Raw genomic sequence first — 25,000 nt, forward strand, 5'->3', positions numbered from 1 at the left:
TATATTATATTATAATATATTGTATTATAATATATTATATTATCTTGTATTATATTATCTTGTATTATATTATATTTTAATATTTTATATTGTATTATGTTATAATATATTGTATTATATTATATCATATTATATTTTAATATATTATCTTGTATTATGTTATAATATATTGTATTGTATTGTATTATATAATATTATATCATATTATATTATAATATATTATATTATATAATATTATAATATATTATATGATATTATAATATAATGTATTGATATAATGTTCTGGTCTCAGAAAAAACTCCAGAGTGAGACCTCTTCTCTTTCCTTCGTCTCTCTGGTGAATCGTTCCACTACGTCACGTCGTCCGGTCCGCTCCGTGAAGATGTCTGCGACAGGAGGCTGTGGACCAGGACCCGCCTCGGGCTCCGGGTCCGGGTCTTCAAACCCTCGGAAGTTTAGTGAGAAGATCGCGCTTCACACGCAGAGACAGGCCGAGGAGACGGCGGCCTTCCAGGAGGTCATGATGGACATCACCTCCACCAGGGTGAGACAGGAGGAAGAGAGGCCTTGTGGGGGGGGGCTGTCTGTCTGTCTGTCTGTCTGTTTGTCTATGTGTGTCTGTCTGCAGGTTCTGTCTGTCTGTCTGTCTGCAGGTTCTGTCTGTCTGTCTGCTCACTAACTGTGTTAGTGCAGAACAACGTAACTCGGAGAAGTGTCTGCTTCTGTTCGACGTGTTGTTGTCCGTTACGTCGTTAGCGTAAGTTAGCACGCGTTAGCTGCGACGGCTCGGTTGTTTACTATGTTACGTTGTTTACGTTGTTTACGTGAACGTCGCTGTCACGTCCCGCCGAACTCCGTTCAAACATCGAGGAGTTTAGTGTGTTACTTCTTTACAGGATGATTTCTACAGATCTATTTAACAAGAACAACATAATCTAACACGTTTAACTAATAATGATGTTCTGAGAGATTCGGCCATCAAGTGAGACTCATATTAAAGAGTCTGAAGCTCTGAAAGCCCATCACTTCTCTCAGGGTAACGTAGTTGAGTTAGTTATCGTTAACTTACCTCTTTAACAATAACTAACTTAGTTAAGTTAGTTATCTTTAACTTACCTAGTTAACAAGAACTAATGTAGTTAAGTTATCGTTAACTTACCTATTTAACTTACCTCTTTATCAAGACCTAACGTAGTTGAGTTAGTTATCGTTAACTTACCTTGTTAACAAGAACTAACGTAGTTAAGTTAGTTATCTTTAACTTACCTCTTTAACAATAACTAACTTAGTTGAGTTAGTTATCTTTAACTTACCTCTTTAACAAGAACTAACTTAGTTAAGTTAGTTATCTTTAACTTACCTCGTTAACAAGAACTCTGTGTCGATTCGCCCCTGAACGCATCGTTGTGTTGACGGACGTCTACGGGGACGTTTATTTCCGTTGGTCGTTGTGGTCGTAGAGCGAGGAGATGTTTATTATATTACAGCTCATTTAGTTGTTCCTGTTAGCCGATCTTCTTCTTGGTTTGTTTGTATGCAGGATGAATATGTTGCTCCATGTTTAACGGGTTGTTGTGTGCAGCCTCCACAGTCTGTGAATCAAGCTGTGGCTAGTTAACTTTTTCTGTTATGCTTTATTTATTGTGAATCTCGTTCCCAGCAGGTTTAAACGTCTCAGTTTGGTTTCATGGTGACAGACAGACGGTCAGTTACTCTGTGTGTGTGTGTGTGTGTGTGTGTGTGTGTGTGTGTGTGTGTGTGTGTGTGTGTGTGTGTGTGTGTTTGGTACCAGACAGACGGTCAGTTAGTTTTGTTGATTATATTTTCTATTAATAATCAGAATCTGATTTGGGGTATTAAATTACTGCCGTGGATAATAGAGTACTAGTGGTGGAGTATAATCGATCCAGCATAGTATCGCGATATTTTGCGTGGCAATATAGTATCGATACACAGAAGCCAGGTATCGATCTTTTATTATATAAAGTATAAACTTTTTGGTACTAGAATAATATAATAGCTGTTTCAGTCCACTAGATGGGGCTGAGTTGTTCTCTGGTGAGGTCAGCCTAATTGGGAGGAAGTTGGTCAAAACAAAGATGGAGACATCGGAGAAAGAAATCAGAAATGCGCCGTCCGCGGTTTGCCACCGTGCTTCTGTTGAAACAGCCAGTTCTGCGGCGCCCTGTCCCCATGATGAGGGGGTGACTGTGGCGAAGTGGAGAGCAGAGCTGCCTTTCAATCAGAGGGTCAGCGGTTCGATCCCCGGCTCCTGCTCTACTAGTCTCATGTCAATGTGTCCTTGAGCAAGACACTTAACCTAGACACTTAACCTAAAAAATGTCTCCCGTGTAGATAGATACTGAATTATAAGTTGCTTTGGATAAAAGCATCTGCTAAATGACCGTAATGTAATGTAATGGTGATGAGCTACTGTCGGCAGATTTAACGCCCGTCGTGAGGCCGGACTGAGCGTGTGAGCTTCACGAAGTTGAAGTTGATTGTGTTCTCGTCGTTGTGTTGTCGTCATCGTTGTGTTTTTGTCGTTGTGTTGTGTTGTCATCGTTGTGTTGTGTCGTCGTTGTCGTGTTTTTGTTGTTGTGTTGTCGTCGTTGTGTTGTGTTGTGTTGACGTTGTGTTCTCGTCGTCGTGTTCTCGTCGTCGTGTTCTCGTCGTCGTGTTCTCGTTGTCGTGTTGTCGTCGTCGTGTTGTCGTCGTCGTGTTGTCGACGTCGTGTTGTTGTCATTGTGTTGTCGTCGTCGCGTTGTCGTCGACGTGTTCTCGCCGTTGTGTTGTTGTCGTCGTGTTGTCGCCGTTGTGTTCTTGTCGTAGTGTTGTCGTCGTTGTGGTCTCGTTGTCGTCGTTGTGTTGTTGTTGCCGTCGTTGTGTTGTCATCGCGTTCTCGTCGTCGCGTTCTCATCGTTGTGTTCTCGTTGTTCTCGTCGTCGTGTTGTCGTCGTCGTGTTCTCGTCATTGTATTGTCGTCGTCGTGTTGTCGTTGCCCTCGTTGCCGTCGTTGTGTTTTTGTTGTTGTGTTGTTGTCGTAGTGTTGTTGTCGTTGTGTTGTCGTCGTTGTGTTGTCGTTGTTGTGTTGTCGTCGTTGTGTTGTCGTCGTTGTGTTGTCGTCGTTGTGTTCTCGTCGTTGTGTTGTCGTCGTTGTGTTCTCCTCGTCATGTTCTTGTTCTTCTCTTCAGCTTCAGGCCCAGAAGCTCCGTCTCTCCAGGACTCAGGGTCTCTACTACGGCGGCTCGCTGCCCAACGTGAACCAGATAGGCCGGAGCCCTCAAGACTTCCAGGTGACTGAAACCATCCGTTCTGTGTTTCTGTAGTTTTTATACACTTTCTGTGTTTCTGACGTCTACAACTTGTTCCTCAAGAGGGTTAGGGTTGGTTAGGGTTAGGGCTGGGCGGTTCAACCGGTATACCGGTTTTAATTTCCCGTATGATATGAATTTTTCATACACCGTCATACCGGTAGAGCCGAAACAACTGCTGTCACTCTTCAACAGGAAGCAAAATATATTGTTCTTTGTGAGAGCTGTGGTCGGAGATACTTATGTAGTGAGAGGGACCCCTAAGTTATGGTTCTAACTTTATAACACAACAATTAACAACCCACAACTAACGCTCTTTAACAGGGCAACACCACGGCACACAACAGTTTGTAACACGAATAATTATACATTTATAAAATTTCACTGCCGAACGGCATGCTGGGTACAGCTCAGTAGCTAGCCGTTAGCCCAACAGTCTGCTAGCAGCTTGGAGAGGCTCCGTCGTTACTTAAAGAACAGAACAGAGCGACGCAGGGGGAACAGAGAGAGACCGGAGATGAACCAGGAGAGTCTGTGATCAACAGAGGAGCTGCGTCTGTTTGAAGTGTTTCGGTTTTAAAAAATCTGACGTTTTGTGAGTTTGGAGCCACTGATGATGCCGCTGGTGATAACATGAGCAACTTACATCACCTCAGCAGAACACGTGAGTTATGTTCATGTGTTCATAGATGCAATCTGAAATGTACATCTTGAAAACTGTAAACATATCTACATCATGTTTTTATGTTTGTTAAATTATCAGCCGTGATAACTAAATGATGATTATTATACATATTACAAACAAAACAACTTTAAAAACTCTACAAAAACATATTTTGTATTTTGGTCAGACACATATGTAACGCTGATCAGAGTGTACTATGTGTGGTATTAGTTATACATGTACGTGTTGAGTACCGTGTACTATGTATATATTAGTTATACATGTACGTGTTGAGTACCGTGTACTATGTATATATTAGTTATACATGTACGTGTTGAGTACCGTGTACTATGTGTGGTATTAGTTATACATGTACGTGTTGAGTACCGTGTACTATGTGTGGTATTAGTTATACATGTACGTGTTGAGTACCGTGTACTATGTGTGGTATTAGTTATACATGTACGTGTTGAGTACCGTGTACTATGTGTGGTATTAGTTATACATGTACGTGTTGAGTACCGTGTACTATGTGTGGTATCAGTTATACATGTACGTGTTGAGTACCGTGTACTATGTGTGGTATTAGTTATACATGTACGTGTTGAGTACCGTGTACTATGTGTGGTATTAGTTATACATGTACGTGTTGAGTACCGTGTACTATGTGTGGTATTAGTTATACATGTACGTGTTGAGTACCGTGTACTATGTGTGGTATCAGTTATACATGTACGTGTTGAGTACCGTGTACTATGTGTGGTATTAGTTATACATGTACGTGTTGAGTACTGTGTACTATGTGTGGTATTAGTTATACATGTACGTTTGTACATAGAGGGTGATAAGAAGCTGTACATGGAGGGACTTAGGACCCAGGGGAATGTAGGTGAAGGAAGCAGGAGCCACACAAACAGCTGTTCACCGCTAGCTGCTGGTTCTTGTGTTAAAAATGTGCTTAATAATTAAACGCTCGATAAAATAATTTTTAGTGTTAATGCGTTAACAAGGAAAAAAAATACCGTGATATACATTTTTAGTCATACCGCCCAGTACTAGTTAGTTACCACTTCAGATCTGGCTGGTCTGTTTGTAGAGTAGAGAAGTACTCTAAAAAATATTTTTTTCATTTTGATGAAGTAATTAAAAGGGGTTGAGCTGAATAGAGGAAGTGGTGAGAGGTCGCTATCGAACCTTTAAATCATAGACGAGCCCGCCGGACATCTTTGAAGTGTGTTTCAGGTTTTCCTCTGGTCCTCCTCCCGTTTCAGATATTTTACTTACAAAAAAACAGTCAATGAAAAGGTCCTGTAAAGTAAAAAGCTACCCTAAAGGTCCTGGACAACATTGAGTTGTCCTGGAGGAAAACGTAGGTTGTAATAAAGCATCTATCTATCTATCCATCTATCTATCCATTCATCCATCCATCCATCCATCCCTCCCTCCATCCATCATATGAACGCTGAGCTACATTCAGGGACAATATATAAGTTGTGTGAGCAGCAGTTCTGTTTTACAACTTTTCTAAAATAGAAAGAAAACACCTGTACAAACCCAGCTCATTACTGTAAGAATCAAATCAAAGTCGGCCGTAGTAAATGGTGTTATGATGGACTTGCAATAGAACCAACAGGTGTTCTCTTAAAATGTCCTGGAAATAGATTTGTTAAAAACCAGTGGAGCTCTGATAAGAGAGTTGTTTGTTGTTTCTCTCTTTCTCTACATTGATGTTTTTTATTGCAGTGAGGGACATTAGAATTGTTGAATAAATGCACACATCAAAACAAAATCCCAATTTGATCTCTGTTTCTCTTTCATTTAGGGCTCCTTCCCCTCCACTCTGGAGTCCAACCGGTCCACTCGGCATCATGGTCTGGTGGAGCGAGTCCAGAGGGACCGCCGGTTCATCTCACCAGTCCGACCGTACCGCAACCGACAAGTATCCTTTAGTCTACTGTCAGATCTAAACCTACAAGTATCCTTTAGTCTACTGTCAGATCTAAACCTACAAGTATCCTTTAGTCTACTGTCAGATCTAAACCTACAAGTATCCTTTAGTCTACTGTCAGATCTAAACCTACAAGTATCCTTTAGTCTACTGTCAGATGTAAACTGACAAGTATCCTTTAGTCTACTGTCAGATCTAAACCTACAAGTATCCTTTAGTCTGCTGTCAGATGTAAACCTACAAGTATCCTTTAGTCTGCTGTCAGATCTAAACCTACAAGTATCCTTTAGTCTACTGTCAGATCTAAACCGACAAGTATCCTTTAGTCTACTGTCAGATCTAAACCTACAAGTATCCTTTGGTCTGCTGTTAGATCTAAACCTACAAGTATCCTTTAGTCTACTGTTAGATCTAAACCTACAAGTATCCTTTAGTCTACTGTCAGATCTAAACCTACAAGTATCCTTTAGTCTACTGTCAGATCTAAACTGACAAGTATCCTTTAGTCTACTGTCAGATCTAAACCTACAAGTATCCTTTAGTCTACTGTCGGATCAAAACCGACAAGAAGTTTAAGGCTGAAGTTATTTCATGTTTTTCTTTTTTTAACCAACATGTTCGTCTCTCAAACCTGTCTGTCTTCCTGTCTGTATCTCTCAGCTCTAAGCCCATTAGTTCCTACTAAGGACACACACATACGTAGTTTCATCAGTAATCTCTGTAGTTTTGATCAATAGACAGGAGGAAGTAGTGACTACTATTTTCAGTGATGGCTGAATCCACATTTGGTGCTCTAGTGAGTATTTGTACGTGTGATTGAGTCAAAATGTGGATGTGTTGATGGTGATGAAGGAACAGCACTGAGGCTCACTGATGTGTTCTAATGGAGCTCTATAGACAGAGCAATAAAAGATATCAGGATACTTGATACCTTGAGACAGAGAGTTTACTCTGTGTGAGGAGATGTTCACAGCCTTCAGAGCGTCGTACAACGTCCGGAGTACAACACCCCAGAGTACAACACCCAGAGTACAACACCCAGAGTACTCTCTGCTGCTTACTTTACACTTCTGTAATGAAGCTTCTGGAGGTCATAAAGACACTTTTGTAGGAACTTGAAGTAGAATGAGAAAGGATCATTTGTCTTCCTTAACCAATGGTTTCCTCAGGTGGACAGCTCGCCATATAACTCCGCCTACTTGTCCCCGCCTCCTGACCCCAGCTGGAGAAGGTACTGTCTCCCCCCCACCCGTCTGTCTCCGTGGAGACGTGGCTGTCCACAGGGATGCCTGTTTGTTATTTCCAAAGCATCTTGTTTGAGTCTGCTCTGCTCTGAAAACCTTTCTGAAGCCTTTGTGATGCCTCAGACAACACAAGTCGATTAGATGAAGACAGAAGTGTAAGAACACATTTATCTTCAGGTCTTACAAAACTCAATGAAGCGTCAGTGTTCTTTTACTCACCTGAAGTCGTCCTCTCTGTATTTATGTGTGAAAATTGTGATCTACGTAAGAAAATATCTAATCAAAGAATTAGATAACAGGATGTCTTATTGCAGACTTGTTAGTTCCCAAAATGACTCCTCACATTTAATGTCCAACATCTGAAACACATTTCTGAAACATGTTGAGATCTCAGGAAGCAAGTTGACCTATAAATTGGATTATTCTTAAGACTCATTCACTGACATTTTTCGATAATTATTAAATAAATGTCCAGGTAATTTAAATTCTTAATTTGTGTCTTAAATTTGTTTTATTAGAATCTGCAGAAACCCTGTTTTTTATATGATATCATCTTTATTTAACCAGGTTCGCTTTAAAAGTGGTCAATACGAAACAGGGCTAATAAGTAACATCAGCTGTAACCTCCTTATGAGAGCAGAGCAATGAGCTAAACAGTGGGGCACGCTCGCATGCACTAATGTGCACGTAAAGGTACGCTCCCATGCAGTAACGTGCACGTAAAGGTACGCTCCCATGCAGTAACGTGCACTTAAAGGTACGCTCCCATGCAGTAACGTGCACTAAAAGGTACGCTCCCATGCAGTAACGTGCACTTAAAGGTACGCTCCCATGCAGTAACGTGCACTAAAAGGTACGCTCCCATGCAGTAACGTGAACGTAAAGGTACGCTCCCATGCAGTAACGTGCACTTAAAGGTACGCTCCCATGCAATAACGTGCACGTAAAGGTACGCTCCCATGCAGTAACGTGAACGTAAAGGTACGCTCCCATGCAGTAACGTGCACTAAAAGGTACGCTCCCATGCAGTAACGTGCACGTAAAGGTACGCTCCCATGCAGTAACGTGCACTTAAAGGTACGCTCCCATGCAGTAACGTGCACTAAAAGGTACGCTCCCATGCAGTAACGTGCACGTAAAGGTACGCTCCCATGCAGTAACGTGCACTTAAAGGTACGCTCCCATGCAGTAACGTGAACGTAAAAGTACGCTCCCATGCAATAACGTGCACGTAAAGGTACGCTCCCATGCAGTAACGTGCACTTAAAGGTACGCTCCCATGCAGTAACGTGCATGTAAAGGTACGCTCCCATGCAATAACGTGCACGTAAAAGTACGCTCCCATGCAATAACGTGCACTTAAAGGTACGCTCCCATGCAGTAATGTGCACGTAAAAGTACGTTCCCATGCAATAACGTGCACTTAATGGTACGCTCCCATGCAATAACGTGCACGTAAAAGTACGCTCCCATGCAATAACGTGCACTTAAAGGTACGCTCCCATGCAGTAACGTGCAGGAACGTTCACATGCACTAAAAGGCACGCGGCCGGCTATGTGAACAATGAGAGGTGGAGCTCTGATAACAAACACAGAGAGACTTAATTCTCTGATCAGGTCGACTTTACTCCTCTACATGTTTATAGACGATAGTTATTGGTCACATATTGATGATCTGGATGTTTAATAGAGAAACTTTAAAGATCTCATTTGTGTTAGAAAGTTGCAGAGACCAAACTAAACCAGGACTTTGACAGTGAGGTGCTGTTAGTAGAAAGACTGTCCTTTAGCTGAAGTTCACCCCTCCCCTCCTGCTGGAGTGTCCTTGAGCAACATGTTGAACCTCCACCTAAAGACTGCTCTGTCCCTCTGACGTCTGACTGAATCAGAATCACGAGGTGACACTGAGACTTCACAGAGGTTTTCATGGATCCTACTGAGGCTGCTTCTTCGGTTAATTTTTCTCTGCAACACTAACCTCTAGACAACTAACAGGAATTTATTTTATCGTCGTCTTTAAACCTGAGTCTTTGTCCTTTCTGGGAATCTGTCCCTTTTGTTCCTTTTGGCTTTTCTTCTGTTTTGTACAACCAGTTTCCAGTCAACTCATTTTGGCCTGCCTGCATTCTTTCTGTTTTTTCTTCTAACAAGACAACTCTTACCCTCTGAGAGAGACTCATTGTTCCAGAGGTCCACTTCAAAACACACACAAGACCGTTTCCTAAAGTCTGATAAGTAAAAACTGTTTGGGTTCGGCTCCTCCAGCTGTCACTTTGTCAGGTCGCCAACCACCGACAGCCATCTTTGTAAACATCAGATTTCTGGTAAAAGTGTCATAGAGCCATCCCACCTGCACTTTGCCTTTGAGTTATCGCTCATATGTTTGGTTCTGGTTCGTGGTAACCGGGCGGTCATCCTGCCAGGTTGGAGGTCCAGTTCTTGTAAATGCAGCTCAGCAGGATGAAGTTTGTCTGAGCTCTTCTGTGGTGTTCATGCCAGCTGAAGAATAAATATCTTAGTATTGTAAAAAGACCAAACCCAACAATGTGTTCCACCATTGTGTGAGACGAGAGGTAAACAAAAAATAAATGTCCTCAGATACAGTTCAAACTTAAAAGGCCTGCTGCTCTTTGCACAGAGGTACACTTTATAAAGACTAACTTCAATGTGTTCTGGGTCGGGACTCTTTTATATCCCAGTAAACTATCTGTTTACAAGGCATTGTATTGGACTACTTTCACAGTTTTATGATATTTTTATACAAACTAAACTAAATTGAATTGACAGATTAATCACTAGTTTGCAACACTTAATAAAGGTCCTTTTTTCCTTTGGACATTGTGACCACTATCAGTGGTATCATAAGTCTTTAGCTGGTACACAGTCACAAGGAAACACGCCAGCCTCCTTCTATCCTTTGCTCGCTTCCTTCATCTTCCTCCTTTGCTTGCTCTTCGAGCCCACGTTCTTCTTTTTCTTCTCCCCATTTTGTCCTCTTTTCAATGTTCTTGCTCGGTGGAGGAAATAACTTTTTGTTCTTGTCGATCATGAAAAGGAATTGGTCTGGAAACTTCCCCGGGGATAAAAGCCAGTTGTTTCGTCTCCCCAGCACTGCACTCAACAGGTGAATCCTCCTCTTCCTCCTCTTTACTCCCCTTCCCTTCCTTCTGCTGGCCATCCTCCAGCTCCCCTTTTAGAGTGGAAGTCCTAACTCAAAGTATGTCCTATCAGGCATTTTATTTCTTCTTTCTTTGGCTGACTTGATTCAGAGAGAAGCTTTTCAATCACACACCTGAGCTCTTGTGTAAATACTCCCGTAAAGACCAGAGTGGTGGACCCAAACCCTTCTCTCTCCCAACTCCTCAAATTCTGACGTTTGGTTATTAGTGTGTCACCATGGTAACTGAACTTCAGACCCGAGCGTCACTCTACAGTCGATATTTAATCCGTGAGCGACACAGACTCTGAGCAGGAATATGTTATGAATATCATTATGCATATTATCATTACATTAGAAATGCCACCAAACGAAGCACAAACTGTAGGACTGTAGGAAGCGATATGTCACACATTTATTTTTTATTTAACCTTTATTTAGCCAGGATAATCCCACTAAGATGTTCTATCTGTTACAGCCCGACTCAAAGGAGAGCAGACAAGTTAAAGTAATAAATAAGCACATTTAGTTACAAAGGAACCAGAAAGAACAGAACAAACTTAAGTCAGTTATTAGTAATGTAATCACGTCAAAATACAGTTACAGGGTCTAACTAGCTGGGTCGAGATAGAGGTCATCACACCACATAACACAAATATCAAACAATACAAAAACATTCAAAGACTTCAAATAAAATGGACGACAGAAACAAGGGACTTGGCTGTCCAGCACTGTATTCCAGCTCCTCCTGGGGAACCCCGTGTGTTCTGGGTTTAACCCAGGAAACCTCTAAAGGGCGGTGCCCAAAATACTTGAACTCCCTCTCTTGGAGCAGTGACTCACTCCCAGCCCAGAGGACTTGGTGGTACTGACTCTCATCTCGACCGCTTCAAATTTGGCTCCAAACCCCCCCCCCCCCTCCCGGTGCTGCTGAAGTTCACTTTCTGAAAGAGACAATAGAACCACTTCATCTGCTAAAAGATGTCCCCAAACCGGACACTGTCCTCCCCTCTTGAAATCCTGTCCATGAAAACCACAATCAGGATTGGTGACAAGAGAAAACCCTGGTGAAAGCCAACACGCACTGGAAACGTGTGTTTGGTCTCCACCAGCAGGTTCTTAGGTTAAAGCCTTGAAAGGCACCGATGACCTTCTGACCACAGCTCCTAGCAGAGGCTCTGAACATGGCTCAGACTGACTCCATGTCCTCAACCTCCCTCGAGCTGCATCAAATAGAATTCTTCCAGAGGTCTGAGTTGAGGACCTCTTAGACAGGGGTTTCAGCCAGATGTTCCCAGTTCACCCTCATCACATGCTTGGTCCTGCCAGGGGTACATCCCAAGTCTCTTAATTGCATCCCCGGTTCCCTCACTTGGGTCCTTTCTTTACGTCTTAGTCCCTCCCACCAGGGATGCATGGAGGAAACCATGCGAGGAGAGAGGAACGAGGAAATATGTTCTAAGAGACACGAGACGTCCTTTCCTCTGAAGCGTCACGTGAAGAGACGTCTGTTTCTGATGACGGCGGCCGCTGATCACAGCTGATCACATCTGATCACAGCTGGATCAGCTGTCAGTCGGCTTTAACAGCTGGAGAGACTTTGATAAGTTTGTGTCTGTTCACATGATCACTGTACTTAATAATAGTAACTAATAATACTAAAAACTTATAAAGACACACAGTAATCATCACTAGAGGTGTTTTCTCTCTGTAGTCTGTCTCTCCAGCTCTATATATATATATATATATATATATATATATATATATATATATATATACATATATATATACATATATATATATATATATATCTATATATATATATATATATATATATACACGTGTATATATATATGTATATATATATCTATATATATATACATATGTATATATATATGTATATATATATATATATATCTATATATATATACATATGTATATATATCTATAGATATACATATATATATATATATCATATATATCTATATATATATATACATATACATATATCTATATATATATATATATATATATATATATATATATACATATGTATATATATACATATATATAGATATATATATACATATGTATATATATATCTGTATATACATATGTATATATATATATATATCTATATATATGTATATATATATATATATATATATACATATGTATATATATATGTATATATATATATATATATATATATATATATATATAAAGTGTTTAGTCTCTCAGGTCTCTCTGACTTTAATTGTATCTATATCCATAAATGAAATATCAGATCATGAAAAGACAAATCTTTCTAACAAATGAAGAAAGTAGTTTGTGATCCTTTTGTTCTATCTATGAACATATATTTAAACCAGATACTGAATCATAAAACATATAAAATATAAACTAGAGTTTAATCTGATCTGTCTTCACTGTTTCATGTTGAAAAAAATCGTATCAGTCCGATCAGCTGCAGCGTCCAATCACATCACTGATGAACAAAGAGGGGGCGTGTCCGCCGTCAAAACACTTCCTGGAAGCCTGTTCTCGTGGGTCCTCGCTCATGGCTCCTCAGAGATCCCTCTTCTGTCCTCTCTCCTCACTCCTTTCTCCTCACTCCTCTCTCCTCGATCCTTGCTCCTCCGAGCTAAATAAGAGCTTTGGGACGGCCGTCAATATGGCGGAGCAGAACAACTTCCGGTTCAAGCGAGGAGCGAGGAAATGACAATTAAGAGACTTGACTCACCACCAGGTGGTGATCAGTTAGCAGCTCTGCTTCCTTCTTCACCTGAGTGTCCAAGACATCTGAAGATACGACTACAAAGTCCACTATAGATCTTTGTCTAGGGTGTTTTGGTACCAAGTTTACTTATGAACCGCCCTTTGCTCCAACAAGGTGTTGGTTATGACCAATCCATGAGCAGCACAGAAGTCCAACAAAAAAACACCAGTTGGGTTCAGATCAGTTCCAGAACCATGCGTGGAGGTGAACTATATCTAGTTCTGGTTCCTTCCCCACCAGAGAGGTGATAGGCCGACATTGTGGTTTTCGAGCCCAATGTGCCAAAGCCCGGCCACCAGATCACCCATCAATCACCTTATTAGTAACAGAAACACTCTATGTATGTGTGTGTGTATGTGTGTATATATATATATATATATAAAACAAGCTAGATAATACACTCTATTGTCAGTGTGCCACATTAGATGCTCACAATGAGGAAGAGAAGCAGGTGAACTGTTTCTTTACTTCCTTACTTTCCTCCTCTCTCTCCTCGCATCCCTTAACAGTGAGTTTTTCTTTCCTCTCAGGACAAACTCTGACTCGGCCCTCCACACCAGCGTGATGAACCCTCCCACAGGAGACCCCTTCACCACAGGAGGGTTAACCCTAAGCCCCTGTCTCATCCCCCAGAGCAGCAGACGCAGCGGTGAGGCAGCACTCACAAACAACAACATCTACATGTTGCTCATACATGTTGGTCAGAGAGAGAGACACTCAAACTGAAGATGAACTTGGTTCAGATGTCTGATGATCAATGCTCCTCTTCTCCTAACCGTCACCCTACATTACCCTACCCTACAGAGCAACACTGTGCTGCTCCTTTCATTATGTAAATGTAGAATGTTACACAGATGTGTGTGAAACCAGTTCCATCAACATCCTGTGGACCAGCATGAAACATGAAGGAACAAACACATTCTGTCATGTTTCTTTACTTCTTCTTCTGTGTTTTCTGACAGATCGTCTAGTTAATTCTAAAAAGAAGTCTAACTGTCTCTGTGTGTGTGTGTGTGTGTGTGTGTGTGTGTGTGTGTGTGTGTGTGTGTGTGTGTGTGTGTGTGTGTCTGTGTGTGTGTGTGTGTGTGTCTGTGTGTGTGTCTGTGTGTGTGTGTGTGTGTGTGTGTGTGTCTGTGTGTGTGTGTGTGTGTGTGTGTGTGTCTGTCTGTGTGTGTGTCTGTGTGTGTGTGTGTGTGTGTGTGTGTGTGTGTCTGTGTGTGTGTCTGTGTGTGTGTGTGTGTGTGTGTGTGTGTGTGTGTGTGTGTGTGTCTGTGTGTGTGTGTGTGTGTGTGTGTGTGTGTGTGTGTGTGTGTGATCCAGCAGGTCAGAGTGATGGAGAGGGCAGAAGAAGTGAGTTTTATAAAAACACTTTCACAATCCACTGTCAGCTTTCAGGCAGTTTAACTTTCAAAGATCTGAACTCATGAACTTATGAACACTCGCGAGTTTATTCACAGCTTCGTTTGTTAGTTTTGATAAAACATGTATGGACTCAAATAATGTTCAGAAAGAATTCAGAGCCTTTGATTGTACATCAAACTGATAAATGAAACGTGTGCAGACTCAGTATTCATCAAAGATCTAAACTCATGATTCATCTGCTGATTATTTTCAATGTTTGAGGAGAAGGGACTTTTAAGTTAGAAGTATGAATATCTGTATAAACAAGTAGTTCTTGTAACTTTCACATATTATTTGGCAACAAACCTTTGATTTGCAACATGAGATCATTTCCTCTCAAAAGTGAAACCACACTGAGCTTTGTGAGAGGACTCGGCCTTTTTACTAGAATATGGAGCAACACTCTTCCTCGTTAACTTCTACAATCACAGATCAGAAGAAAGTCATACATGTCATGGTCCGAGGTCAAAGCTCCACTTCACTCTTTACCACAGCTACATTCCTGAAACACCTTTCAACATGTACGTCAGACTGTGACCGACACATAATGTAAGACGAGGGACGAGCCTCTTCTTCTTCTTCTGACATCTATAAGCTTCTTCTTCTTCTTCTTCTTCTTCTTCTTCTGACATCTATAAGCTTCTTCTTCTTCTTCTTCTTCTTCTTCTTCTTCTTCTTCTGATGACATCTATAAGCTTCTTCTTCTTCTTCTTCTTCTTCTTCCTCTTCTTCTTCTGACATCTATACGCTTCTTCTTCTTCTTCTTCTTCTTCTTCCTCTTCTGACATCTAGAAGCTTCTTCTTCTTCTTCTGACATCTATAAGCTTCTTCTTCTTCTGACATCTATAAGCTTCTTCTTCTTCTTCTTCTTCTGACATCTATAAGCTTCTTCTTCTTCTTCTTCTTCTTCTTCTTCTTCTTACATCTATAAGCTTCTTCTTCTTCCTCTTCTTCTTCTGACATCTATAAGCTTCTTCTTCTTCTTCTTCTTCTTCTGACATCTATAAGCTTCTTCTTCTTCTTCTTCTGACATCTATAAGCTTATTCTTCTTCTTCTGACATCTATAAGCTTCTTCTTCTTCCTCTTCTTCTTCTGACATCTATAAGCTTCTTCTTCTCCTTCTTCTGACATCCATAAGCTTCTTCTTCTTCTTCTGACATCTATAAGCTTCTTCTTCTTCTTCTTCTTCTTCTTCTTCTTCTGACATCTATAAGCTTCTTCTTCTTCTTCTTCTGACATCTATAAGCTTCTTCTTCTTCTTCTTCTGACATCTATAAGCTTATTCTTCTTCTGACATCTATAAGCTTCTTCTTCTTCTTCTTCTTCTGACATCTATAAGCTTCTTCTTCTTCTTCTGACATCTATAAGCTTCTTCTTCTGACATCTAGAAGCTTCTTCTTCTTCTTCTTCTGACATCTAGAAGCTTCTTCTTCTTCTTCTTCTTCTTCTTCTGACATCTATAAGCTTCTTCTTCTTCTTCTGACATCTATAAGCTTCTTCTTCTTCTTCTGACATCTAGAAGCTTCTTCTTCTTCTTCTTCTTCTTCTTCTGACATCTATAAGCTTCTTCTTCTTCTTCTGACATGTATAAGCTTCTTCTTCTTCTTCTTCTTCTGATGTGATGATGTTTGTCCCCTCAGTGTTTCCGTACCCGGTGCCCCCCATTGAAGAGAATGTGTTGGATGAGGGGAAGCTGCTCAAAGCCTGGGACACCAAGAAGGTATTTGTGTTATTCTTTAATCTCTTTCATTAATATTGTCTGTACACATTCTTTGGCACATTTGTTATGCAAAAAGCTACTCAAACTAAAATATAAAAAAATAAATGACACAATGTTTTTTTTTCCTCAAAATGTGAAATGTGTTGTGTAAAGAGTTTTGTAAATGATAATGTTATGTTTGATAACGCTATCAGACGTAACCGCTCTCATTTTGAAATCTGTTTCAGGTTTTGAAAAGGTAAATAAAAGATAAAAACACACTTTTGTTTTCTCTCCAGCTGCCTCTGTTGTCGTCCCGACCAAAGTCCTGTGAAGTCCCCGGCATCAAGTGAGTCGACGGACTCTTCCATTACGAGAGTCTCTTTGTTCACCTGTTGTTGTAAAGTTTCCAGTTCTATCGGTAACACCGGTGTTACACCCTCACCTGATATTACATGTTCCTTTCATACAGCACATCACACAACGCATAATGTCAACGAAAGTTATCTTATTATTATATATTATGATAATATGAAGAGGACACAGTGGGATCAGATGTTTGTGGATAAGTGAACTGCAGTATTATGTGTGAAGGGTTAGGGTTATAGTACTGTATGAAAACATTCATTACATTTGACTATGGAACTGAATTACAGTATATCAGATGTTAACCCGCTGTCTTCCCTTCAGTATCTTTACGTCTCCGGAGCAGCCGTCCACTCCGACTCACGGCGTCCCGTCGGGCCTCAGTACCGGCGGCTCTCTTCCGGATCTGTCCAGCCTCCACTTCCCCTCCCCGCTGCCCACGCCACTGGATCAGGACGAGCCCGGCTACCCAGGATCCTCCTCTCTGAGCGGGGGGGGCAGCACGGGGAACCTGGCCTCCACCCTCACTCAGCTGGGCATCAATGCCGCCAACTCACAGGGAGGCAACGGCAGCTTCCACCACCACACACCAGGTACACACAGGGCCACTTTAAGATCTCTGGACTGATGAAGGTTCTGATCGGAGGATTAAATAAACAATAAAAGAATTCAGTCTCAGTTGGCTGACCGGGTTTAGTTTAGCTCTTCACTCTTATGTTAAGGTCACGTCAGATATGAAGCGGGACCTCCATGGAGAAGCTGTCAATGTCATGGTTCGGTTTGTAGAGACGTGAGATCTGGATCAAGGTCTCAGCTAAGTGACTAATGTGAAGGTTAGCAGAGGAAGTCTGTGGGTGAGAGGGGAAGAGATGAAACCACGGGGGATGTACATCTCTAAGTTTAGCCTTTACAGAGAAAAGGGAGGGTTTTTGTGGGCGGAAGTGCAGTCGGAAAATGTTTCATCGCTAGTGAGGTGACAGGAAGCTGCTGTCGCCTCAACGTGAGCTGCAGCCCGACTCTCTTAACCGGAGTCTGGATCCTCGTGCTGACGTGTCACCTGGAGCCTCAAGGGGAACCTGAAACACTCAAGTTGATAGCTTGAAGTTTGAATACCTAAGAGTAATGTAAAAACATCTTACCAAGGAAAGATAAGATGTTGAAAACCCAAGCTGGAGCAGCATGGGTCTTGTTCCTGGTTCTGGTCCTAAACCAGGTCTCATGTTTCTTTTTCTGAGAGGACCTTTGTGTTCACAGGTGTTTCTTTGTCCCCCTCAGGTCTCCTTGCGTCTCTACAGAGCACACTCAGTAACCCCTCCCTGCAGTCATCACTAAGCAACCCCAACATCCAGTCATCGCTGAGCAGCCACTCCTTCTCCAACTCTTTAAGCTCCGCCTCCTTGCACTCGTCGCTCAGCAACCCCTCGCTGCAGTCGTCTCTCAGCTCCTCCCCCTCCCTGCCATCCTCCCTCAGCAGCCAATCGCTGCACTCCTCCCTCAGTAACTCCTCCCTGCAGTCGGTGTCCAGCGGTAACCCCGCCTACAGCTCTGGCTCCTCCTACTCACCGCTGCTCAGCGGACAGAACCAGCCGCCAATCAACACCTCGCCACGGAGACGGGCGCAGCTCTCCCCGCTCATCCTGCCCATGGGGGGGGAGTCACGGAGGCATCACAACAAACAGTTCTCCCCCACCATCTCCCCCACCCTGTCCTCCATCACACAGGTATCTGATCTGTGTTTCTTCATCGATGAGGAATAGAAATAATCTGTAGAATCATTTTAGATCATCGTCAACACTTCAGAGAAGTTAAGATGATAATAATAAATAAGGAAACATGATGCTGTGATATTGTTGCACCAAGCACAGAGTCTCAGAGTTTTTAATGTTTAAATATTTTACATAAAATGTTCACACTATGTTTATTCACCTGACTTGAACTGTATTGCTTGCAAAAAGTTTAAATGTTTGATTGTTTCAAAGCTCAGTCAAATGCTGATCCACAGTCAAGATGATTATTCTTAATCTGTAATCCTTATCTCCAACAGAGAATAAAATATTTAAGGAAGAATAATAAATATATTGCTACTACTAAGAGTGCTATTATTAACTTTACAAGGAGACTAAGAGAGCTCAATTTCAATGTCTGGTATTTTGTGGTTCTTTCATAAAACCAGTTTCAAAACTGCTGCAAAGACAACTTTTAATTGTGGTGCGATCAAATCGGCACTGTTAACGTCCAGTTGGGCAATATATTGATAAATATATACATATGCTGTGAGATGATACATCCGACCCCCTCCCCCTCCAGGGCGTCCCTTTGGACACCAGCAAACTGCCTCTGGACCAGAGGCTTCCTCCGTATCCGCTCAGCCAGTCCCACCAACCTCTCCCCGGTCTGCAGGGCTCCCAGCCGGGTCAGCAACCCTCTCAAATGAACCAGCACCACCAACAGCTGCACCACCTCCAGCAGCCGCGGACTAACGCTCAGCAGCAGCAGCAGCAGCTTCACATGCAGAACCTACGCAACTCACACAACCAGCACATGCAGCAGCACTTTGGATCGGTAGGTCAATTGATGGATGAAAAGATCAATAAATTACATTCTCCTGTGCAGTTCAGCTGAAAAAGTGACTATGGTGCTTTTCTTTGCAGCAACAGAGGCCGATGGAGCAGCAGGTGAACACAGTGAACTCGCAGCTGGTAAAGAACGAGAGGCCGACAGATCAGTGTGTGCAGAGCTCCTCTCAGTGTCACGTCAAACAGGAAACCGAGCAACAGGCGGAGCAGCACCGAGCCGATGGTCTGCCACAGCTCCAGCAGATCAGCCACAACCTGGCCACCGACCTCTACAACGTAAGTGACTACAACACCGACCGTCAGAAACATTCACAGCATAAGTGACTACAACACCGACCGTCAGAAACATTCACAGCATAAGTGACTACAACACCGACCGTCAGAAACATTCACAACGTAAGTGACTACAACACCGTCCGAAACATTCATAACATAAGTGGCTACAACACCGACCGTCAGAAACATTCACAGTGTGACTACAACACCGTCAGAAACATTCACAGTGTGACTACCACACCGTCAGAAACATTCACTGTGTGACTACAACACCGACCGTCAGAAACATTCACAGTGTGACTACAACACCGTCAGAAACATTCACAGTGTGACTACAACACCATCAGAAACATTCACAGTGTGACTACAACACCGTCAGAAACATTCACAGTGTGACTACAATACCGTCAGAAACATTTACAGTGTGACTACAACACCGTCAGAAACATTCACAGTGTGACTACAACACCGTCAGAAACATTCACAGTGTGACTACAACACCGTCAGAAACATTTACAGTGTGACTACAACACCGTCAGAAACATTCACAGTGTGACTACAATACCGTCAGAAACATTTACAGTGTGACTACAACACCGTCAGAAACATTTACAGTGTGACTACAACACCGTCAGAAACATTTACAGTGTGACTACAACACCGTCAGAAACATTCACAGTGTGACTACAATACCGTCAGAAACATTTACAGTGTGACTACAACACCGACCGTCAGAAACATTCACAGTGTGACTACAACACCGTCAGAAACATTTACAGTGTGACTACAACACCGTCAGAAACATTTACAGTGTGACTACAACACCGACCGTCAGAAACATTCACAGTGTGACTACAACACCATCAGAAACATTCACAGTGTGACTACAACACCATCAGAAACATTCACAGTGTGACTACAACACCGACCGTCAGAAACATTCACAGTGTGACTACAACACCGTCAGAAACATTTACAGTGTGACTACAACACCGACCGTCAGAAACATTCACAGTGTGACTACAACACCGTCAGAAACATTTACAGTGTGACTACAATACCGTCAGAAACATTCACAGTGTGACTACAACACCGTCAGAAACATTCACAGTGTGACTACAATACCGTCAGAAACATTTACAGTGTGACTACAACACCGTCAGAAACATTCACAGTGTGACTACAATACCGTCAGAAACATTTTCAGTGTGACTACAACACCGTCAGAAACATTCACTGTGTGACTACAACACCGTCAGAAACATTTACAGTGTGACTACAACACCGACCGTCAGAAACATTCACAGTGTGACTACAACACCGTCAGAAACATTCACAGCGTGACTACTACACCGTCAGAAACATTTACAGTGTGACTACAACACCGTCAGAAACATTCACAGTGTGACTACAATACCGTCAGAAACATTTACAGTGTGACTACAACACCGACCGTCAGAAACATTCACAGTGTGACTACAACACCGTCAGAAACATTTACAGTGTGACTACAACACCGACCGTCAGAAACATTCACAGTGTGACTACAACACCGTCAGAAACATTCACAGTGTGACTACAATACCGTCAGAAACATTTACAGTGTGACTACAACACCGTCAGAAACATTTACAGTGTGACTACAACACCGTCAGAAACATTCACAGTGTGACTACAACACCGTCAGAAACATTTACAGTGTGACTACAACACCGTCAGAAACATTCACAGTGTGACTACAATACCGTCAGAAACATTTACAGTGTGACTACAACACCTTCAGAAACATTCACAGTGTGACTACAATACCGTCAGAAACATTTACAGTGTGACTACAACACCGTCAGAAACATTCACAGTGTGACTACAACACCGTCAGAAACATTTACAGTGTGACTACAATACCGTCAGAAACATTCACAGTGTGACTACAATACCGTCAGAAACATTTACAGTGTGACTACAACACCGACCGTCAGAAACATTCACAGTGTGACTACAACACCGTCAGAAACATTTACAGTGTGACTACAACACCGTCAGAAACATTTACAGTGTGACTACAACACCGACCGTCAGAAACATTCACAGTGTGACTACAACACCGTCAGAAACATTCACAGTGTGACTACAACACCATCAGAAACATTCACTGTGTGACTACAACACCGACCGTCAGAAACATTCACAGTGTGACTACAACACCGTCAGAAACATTTACAGTGTGACTACAACACCGACCGTCAGAAACATTCACAGTGTGACTACAACACCGTCAGAAACATTCACAGTGTGACTACAACACCGTCAGAAACATTCACTGTGTGACTACAACACCGACCGTCAGAAACATTCACAGTGTGACTACAACACCGTCAGAAACATTTACAGTGTGACTACAACACCGTCAGAAACATTCACAGTGTGACTACAACACCGTCAGAAACATTCACAGTGTGACTACAACACCATCAGAAACATTCACAGTGTGACTACAACACCGTCAGAAACATTCACTGTGTGACTACAACACCGACCGTCAGAAACATTCACAGTGTGACTACAACACCGTCAGAAACATTTACAGTGTGACTACAACACCGTCAGAAACATTCATAGTGTGATTACAACACCATCAGAAACATTCACAGTGTTACTACAACACCGTCAGAAACATTTACAGCGTAAATTCTCCATTCTTCGTTTTCTCCATGCTTTCCAGGATGCCTTGTTCAACTCTCTACTGGACGACCCCTATCTGAGTCTCCAGTTCACAGGCAGATCCACACAGCAGGTAACCCAGCTCCACTCACAACGTTACCTGCCAACTAAAGGCTACGACAAGCCCCCTCCCCTTGATATATATCAAGAAATAGAGTTGACTTTTAAGGCTGAAATAATCAAGTTTCGGTCATCTATTGTGATTCTAAATGTCGTAGCATTAGTAGCATTTATTACTGGTATTATTATTACTATTAGTTTTATTACGGACCTGCGGATGAGGGTCTCATTTTGAGAAAAGAACTCTGATATTCTGTAAGAATAAAGTGACAAGTAAAAAGATTATACGTTTTTCATCCTTCAGTTTATCACAAACATTCATCATCAACACATAAAGGAATGAAGGAATCGGTTCTCTTCTGCTTCAGTTCACAGCAGAGAACCAGGCCGACTGTCTGTCTCTGAACCACAGCGGTCTGAGCTGCAGCAGTGACAAGAACCAGTACCTCTCCAACACCCAGGGACACCTGGACCTGCAGGACCCTGGAGACCAGCAGCTACTCAACAACCAGAACCAGAACTATGGCGGCGGTGACGGACGACACAACGTGCCCAACATCATCCTCACTGGTGAGTTTATTTAGAATGAATGAGAGCAGCTGATGTTTGAGGTATTGGAGCTTATAACAAGTTCATGTAACAGTAGAACTGAAACCAAGGTGTATATGTAGTCACGCTGTGTATATTTGTGTATTTATATATATGTGTGTGTGTGTGTGTGTGTGTGTGTGTGTGTGTGTGTGTGTGTGTGTATGTATGTATATATATATATATATATATGTATATATATATATATGTGTGTGTGTGTATATACTGTATATCCATATATAATATATAATAAAAAGGTTCTGTAGTGTTTGTTCTTTCAAGTTAACATGTCCTCCCTCCTTCCCTCTTTCTCTCCCTCCCTCCTTCTCTCCCTCTTTCCCTCCCTCCCTCCTTCCCTCCTTCTCTCCCTCCCTCCTTCTCTCCCTCTTTCCCTCCATCCCCCCCATAGGAGACTCCCCCCCGGGTCTGTCTAAAGAGATTGCCAGCGCTCTGTCTCACGTTCCCGGCTTTGAGATGGACCCGTTCTCCCTGGACGACCCCCTGAGGATGGACCCTCTGAGGATGGACCCTCTGAGGATGGACCCTCTGGCTCTGGACATGCTGGACGGAGACCTGATGCTCGCTGACCCGGCTGTGGAGGACTCCTTCAGATCCGACCGGCTGAAGTGACCCCCCCACGTTCGGCTGAAGAGACGACCACCCTAAGAGGTGGAGAGAGGGCCGAGACCGGCCTGCAGATCTCAGTCCAGGTTCTTAGTGAACCGGAGGAGGAGAGTTCTCCTTTAAACTCAAACCGCTCTCGCTGTGCTTGAAGTCCAGAAAAACTGACGCTTCTCTTTCCGGCATTAGCTTGTACGAGTCTGCATGTTTATGGAAAGTACTCAGTTAACGCAAACTTGCAGGAATACAGCGCTCACGTGACGTCGGCTTTATGTCTGTAAACCAGCAGCGCTTTGAAGAATTATGCACCCCCCCCCAGACTGTTCTGGTCATCACTCCACAGGAAGACCACGACCAAGACTGTCCATGTTTGTTTTTCTCTGCTTCATCAGCCACTGAGATATACACACATATATATATATATATATATATATATATATATATATATATATATATATATATATGTTTTTATACACATATATATATATATATATATGTTTTTATATATATACATATATATAAACATATGTTTTTATATATATATCTACCAGACTCCTCTCAGACCTGATTGGTCAGAACACATCCTGGTTGTTGATGTTTGTGAGGAGCTTAAAGCCCGACATGCTGCGTTCTGATGGTCCCGACGGTCCTGATGGTTCCGACGGTCTCGATGGTTCTGATGGTTCTGATCGTCCTGATCGATCATGTGATCACATAGAACACTTGAGCTTTTCTTTAGTTCAGAAGTCGACTAATCCGACTAAAAACTTCACAAATAGACTTTTGTCTTGTATTAAAGTTTTGTTTCTACAGAGACGTTAAAACTGAACAAACAACTTGATCAGTTGTTTCTGTTTAAAGTCATTTCAAACTACTAAAAACAAATTAATTTGGTTGATACGTTAGTTGTACTTCTATGTGAGTTCTGAGATGTTAACAAAACATTTTTACTTTGTAAAATAATATTTTTTTTCTCACTTCTCACGCTTTTTAAAAAAAAATCTATAATAATATATTCATGAAATGTATCTGAATCAATAATTCTTCTATAAAAACCTCTCCAGGTTCTCTGAAGAGTCTAAAATGAGCTCAGCGACGTGTTCTATCTGATCTCAGGTCAGTGGTCTCTCCTCTGCTTCATGAAGTGTCTTCTAAAGAACAAACGTGACGATGCATCTGATATGAAACCATGAATCACAAGGTTTCTGAACACCAGGGGAAAGAAACACCACATGGAGGTTCAGGTCCAGTCTGGACCCTGATTGGACAAATCTGCATCTTAAGAGAAACATTTTCCCCCAAAGTGCCAAAAGCCTCAAACTTCTGCTCTCAAATGCACTATTTTGATATCAGACCTTTGTTTTGATCAGATTATGTTCTCGATGAACTGATCGTCACCGTTTCTGAAAGAGATATTTGTCCAATAAAAAGACCAAAAGATTAAATGATGATATAAATATAACCAGTTTATAATCTGAAACCATCGATGGATTATCACAACATTGATTGGTTCAGAGTGAATGAAGGATTTGGGGTTTTGGACGGACATCAAACATTTGAAGAAACTATTTTTAGACCAAATGTA

At 42.0% G+C, this 25,000-nt stretch overlaps 1 protein-coding gene across 3 annotated transcripts; it reads left to right on the forward strand.

Annotated features, from left to right (window-relative positions):
* Nucleotides 1-381: 381 nt before the first annotated feature.
* LOC137873374 (CREB-regulated transcription coactivator 2) lies at nucleotides 382-23,843 on the forward strand. Of its 3 annotated transcripts, none has more exons than XM_068711574.1 (16): nucleotides 382-544; nucleotides 3,195-3,296; nucleotides 5,801-5,917; nucleotides 7,096-7,157; nucleotides 10,226-10,294; nucleotides 13,637-13,755; nucleotides 14,427-14,456; nucleotides 16,149-16,228; nucleotides 16,507-16,556; nucleotides 16,898-17,166; nucleotides 17,849-18,294; nucleotides 18,881-19,135; nucleotides 19,225-19,425; nucleotides 22,148-22,219; nucleotides 22,575-22,776; nucleotides 23,204-23,843. In XM_068711574.1, exons 1-16 carry the CDS (start codon nucleotides 383-385, stop codon nucleotides 23,422-23,424), a joined length of 2,457 nt encoding a protein of 818 aa, XP_068567675.1. In that variant the 5' UTR covers nucleotide 382; the 3' UTR covers nucleotides 23,425-23,843. The 3 variants fall into 3 exon arrangements, with proteins under 3 accessions (XP_068567675.1, XP_068567676.1, XP_068567677.1); XM_068711575.1 differs by having other exon boundaries at nucleotides 14,430-14,456; XM_068711576.1 differs by lacking the exon at nucleotides 10,226-10,294.
* Nucleotides 23,844-25,000: the final 1,157 nt, after the last annotated feature.

The sequence above is a fragment of the Cebidichthys violaceus genome, unplaced genomic scaffold, assembly GCF_023349555.1.
Source record: "Cebidichthys violaceus isolate CVI_PGR_0920_01 unplaced genomic scaffold, fCebVio1.0.p SCAF_163, whole genome shotgun sequence".
NCBI lineage: Eukaryota > Metazoa > Chordata > Actinopteri > Perciformes > Stichaeidae > Cebidichthys > Cebidichthys violaceus.

Coding starts and splice junctions, on each gene's coding strand:
- LOC137873374 (XM_068711574.1), top strand. CDS start 383: ATGTCTGCGACAGGAGGCTGTGGACCAGGACCCGCCTCGGGCTCCGGG. Junction 545..3,194: donor TGGACATCACCTCCACCAGG/GTGAGACAGGAG, acceptor TCTTCTCTTCAG/CTTCAGGCCCAGAAGCTCCG. Junction 17,167..17,848: donor CTTCCACCACCACACACCAG/GTACACACAGGG, acceptor TGTCCCCCTCAG/GTCTCCTTGCGTCTCTACAG.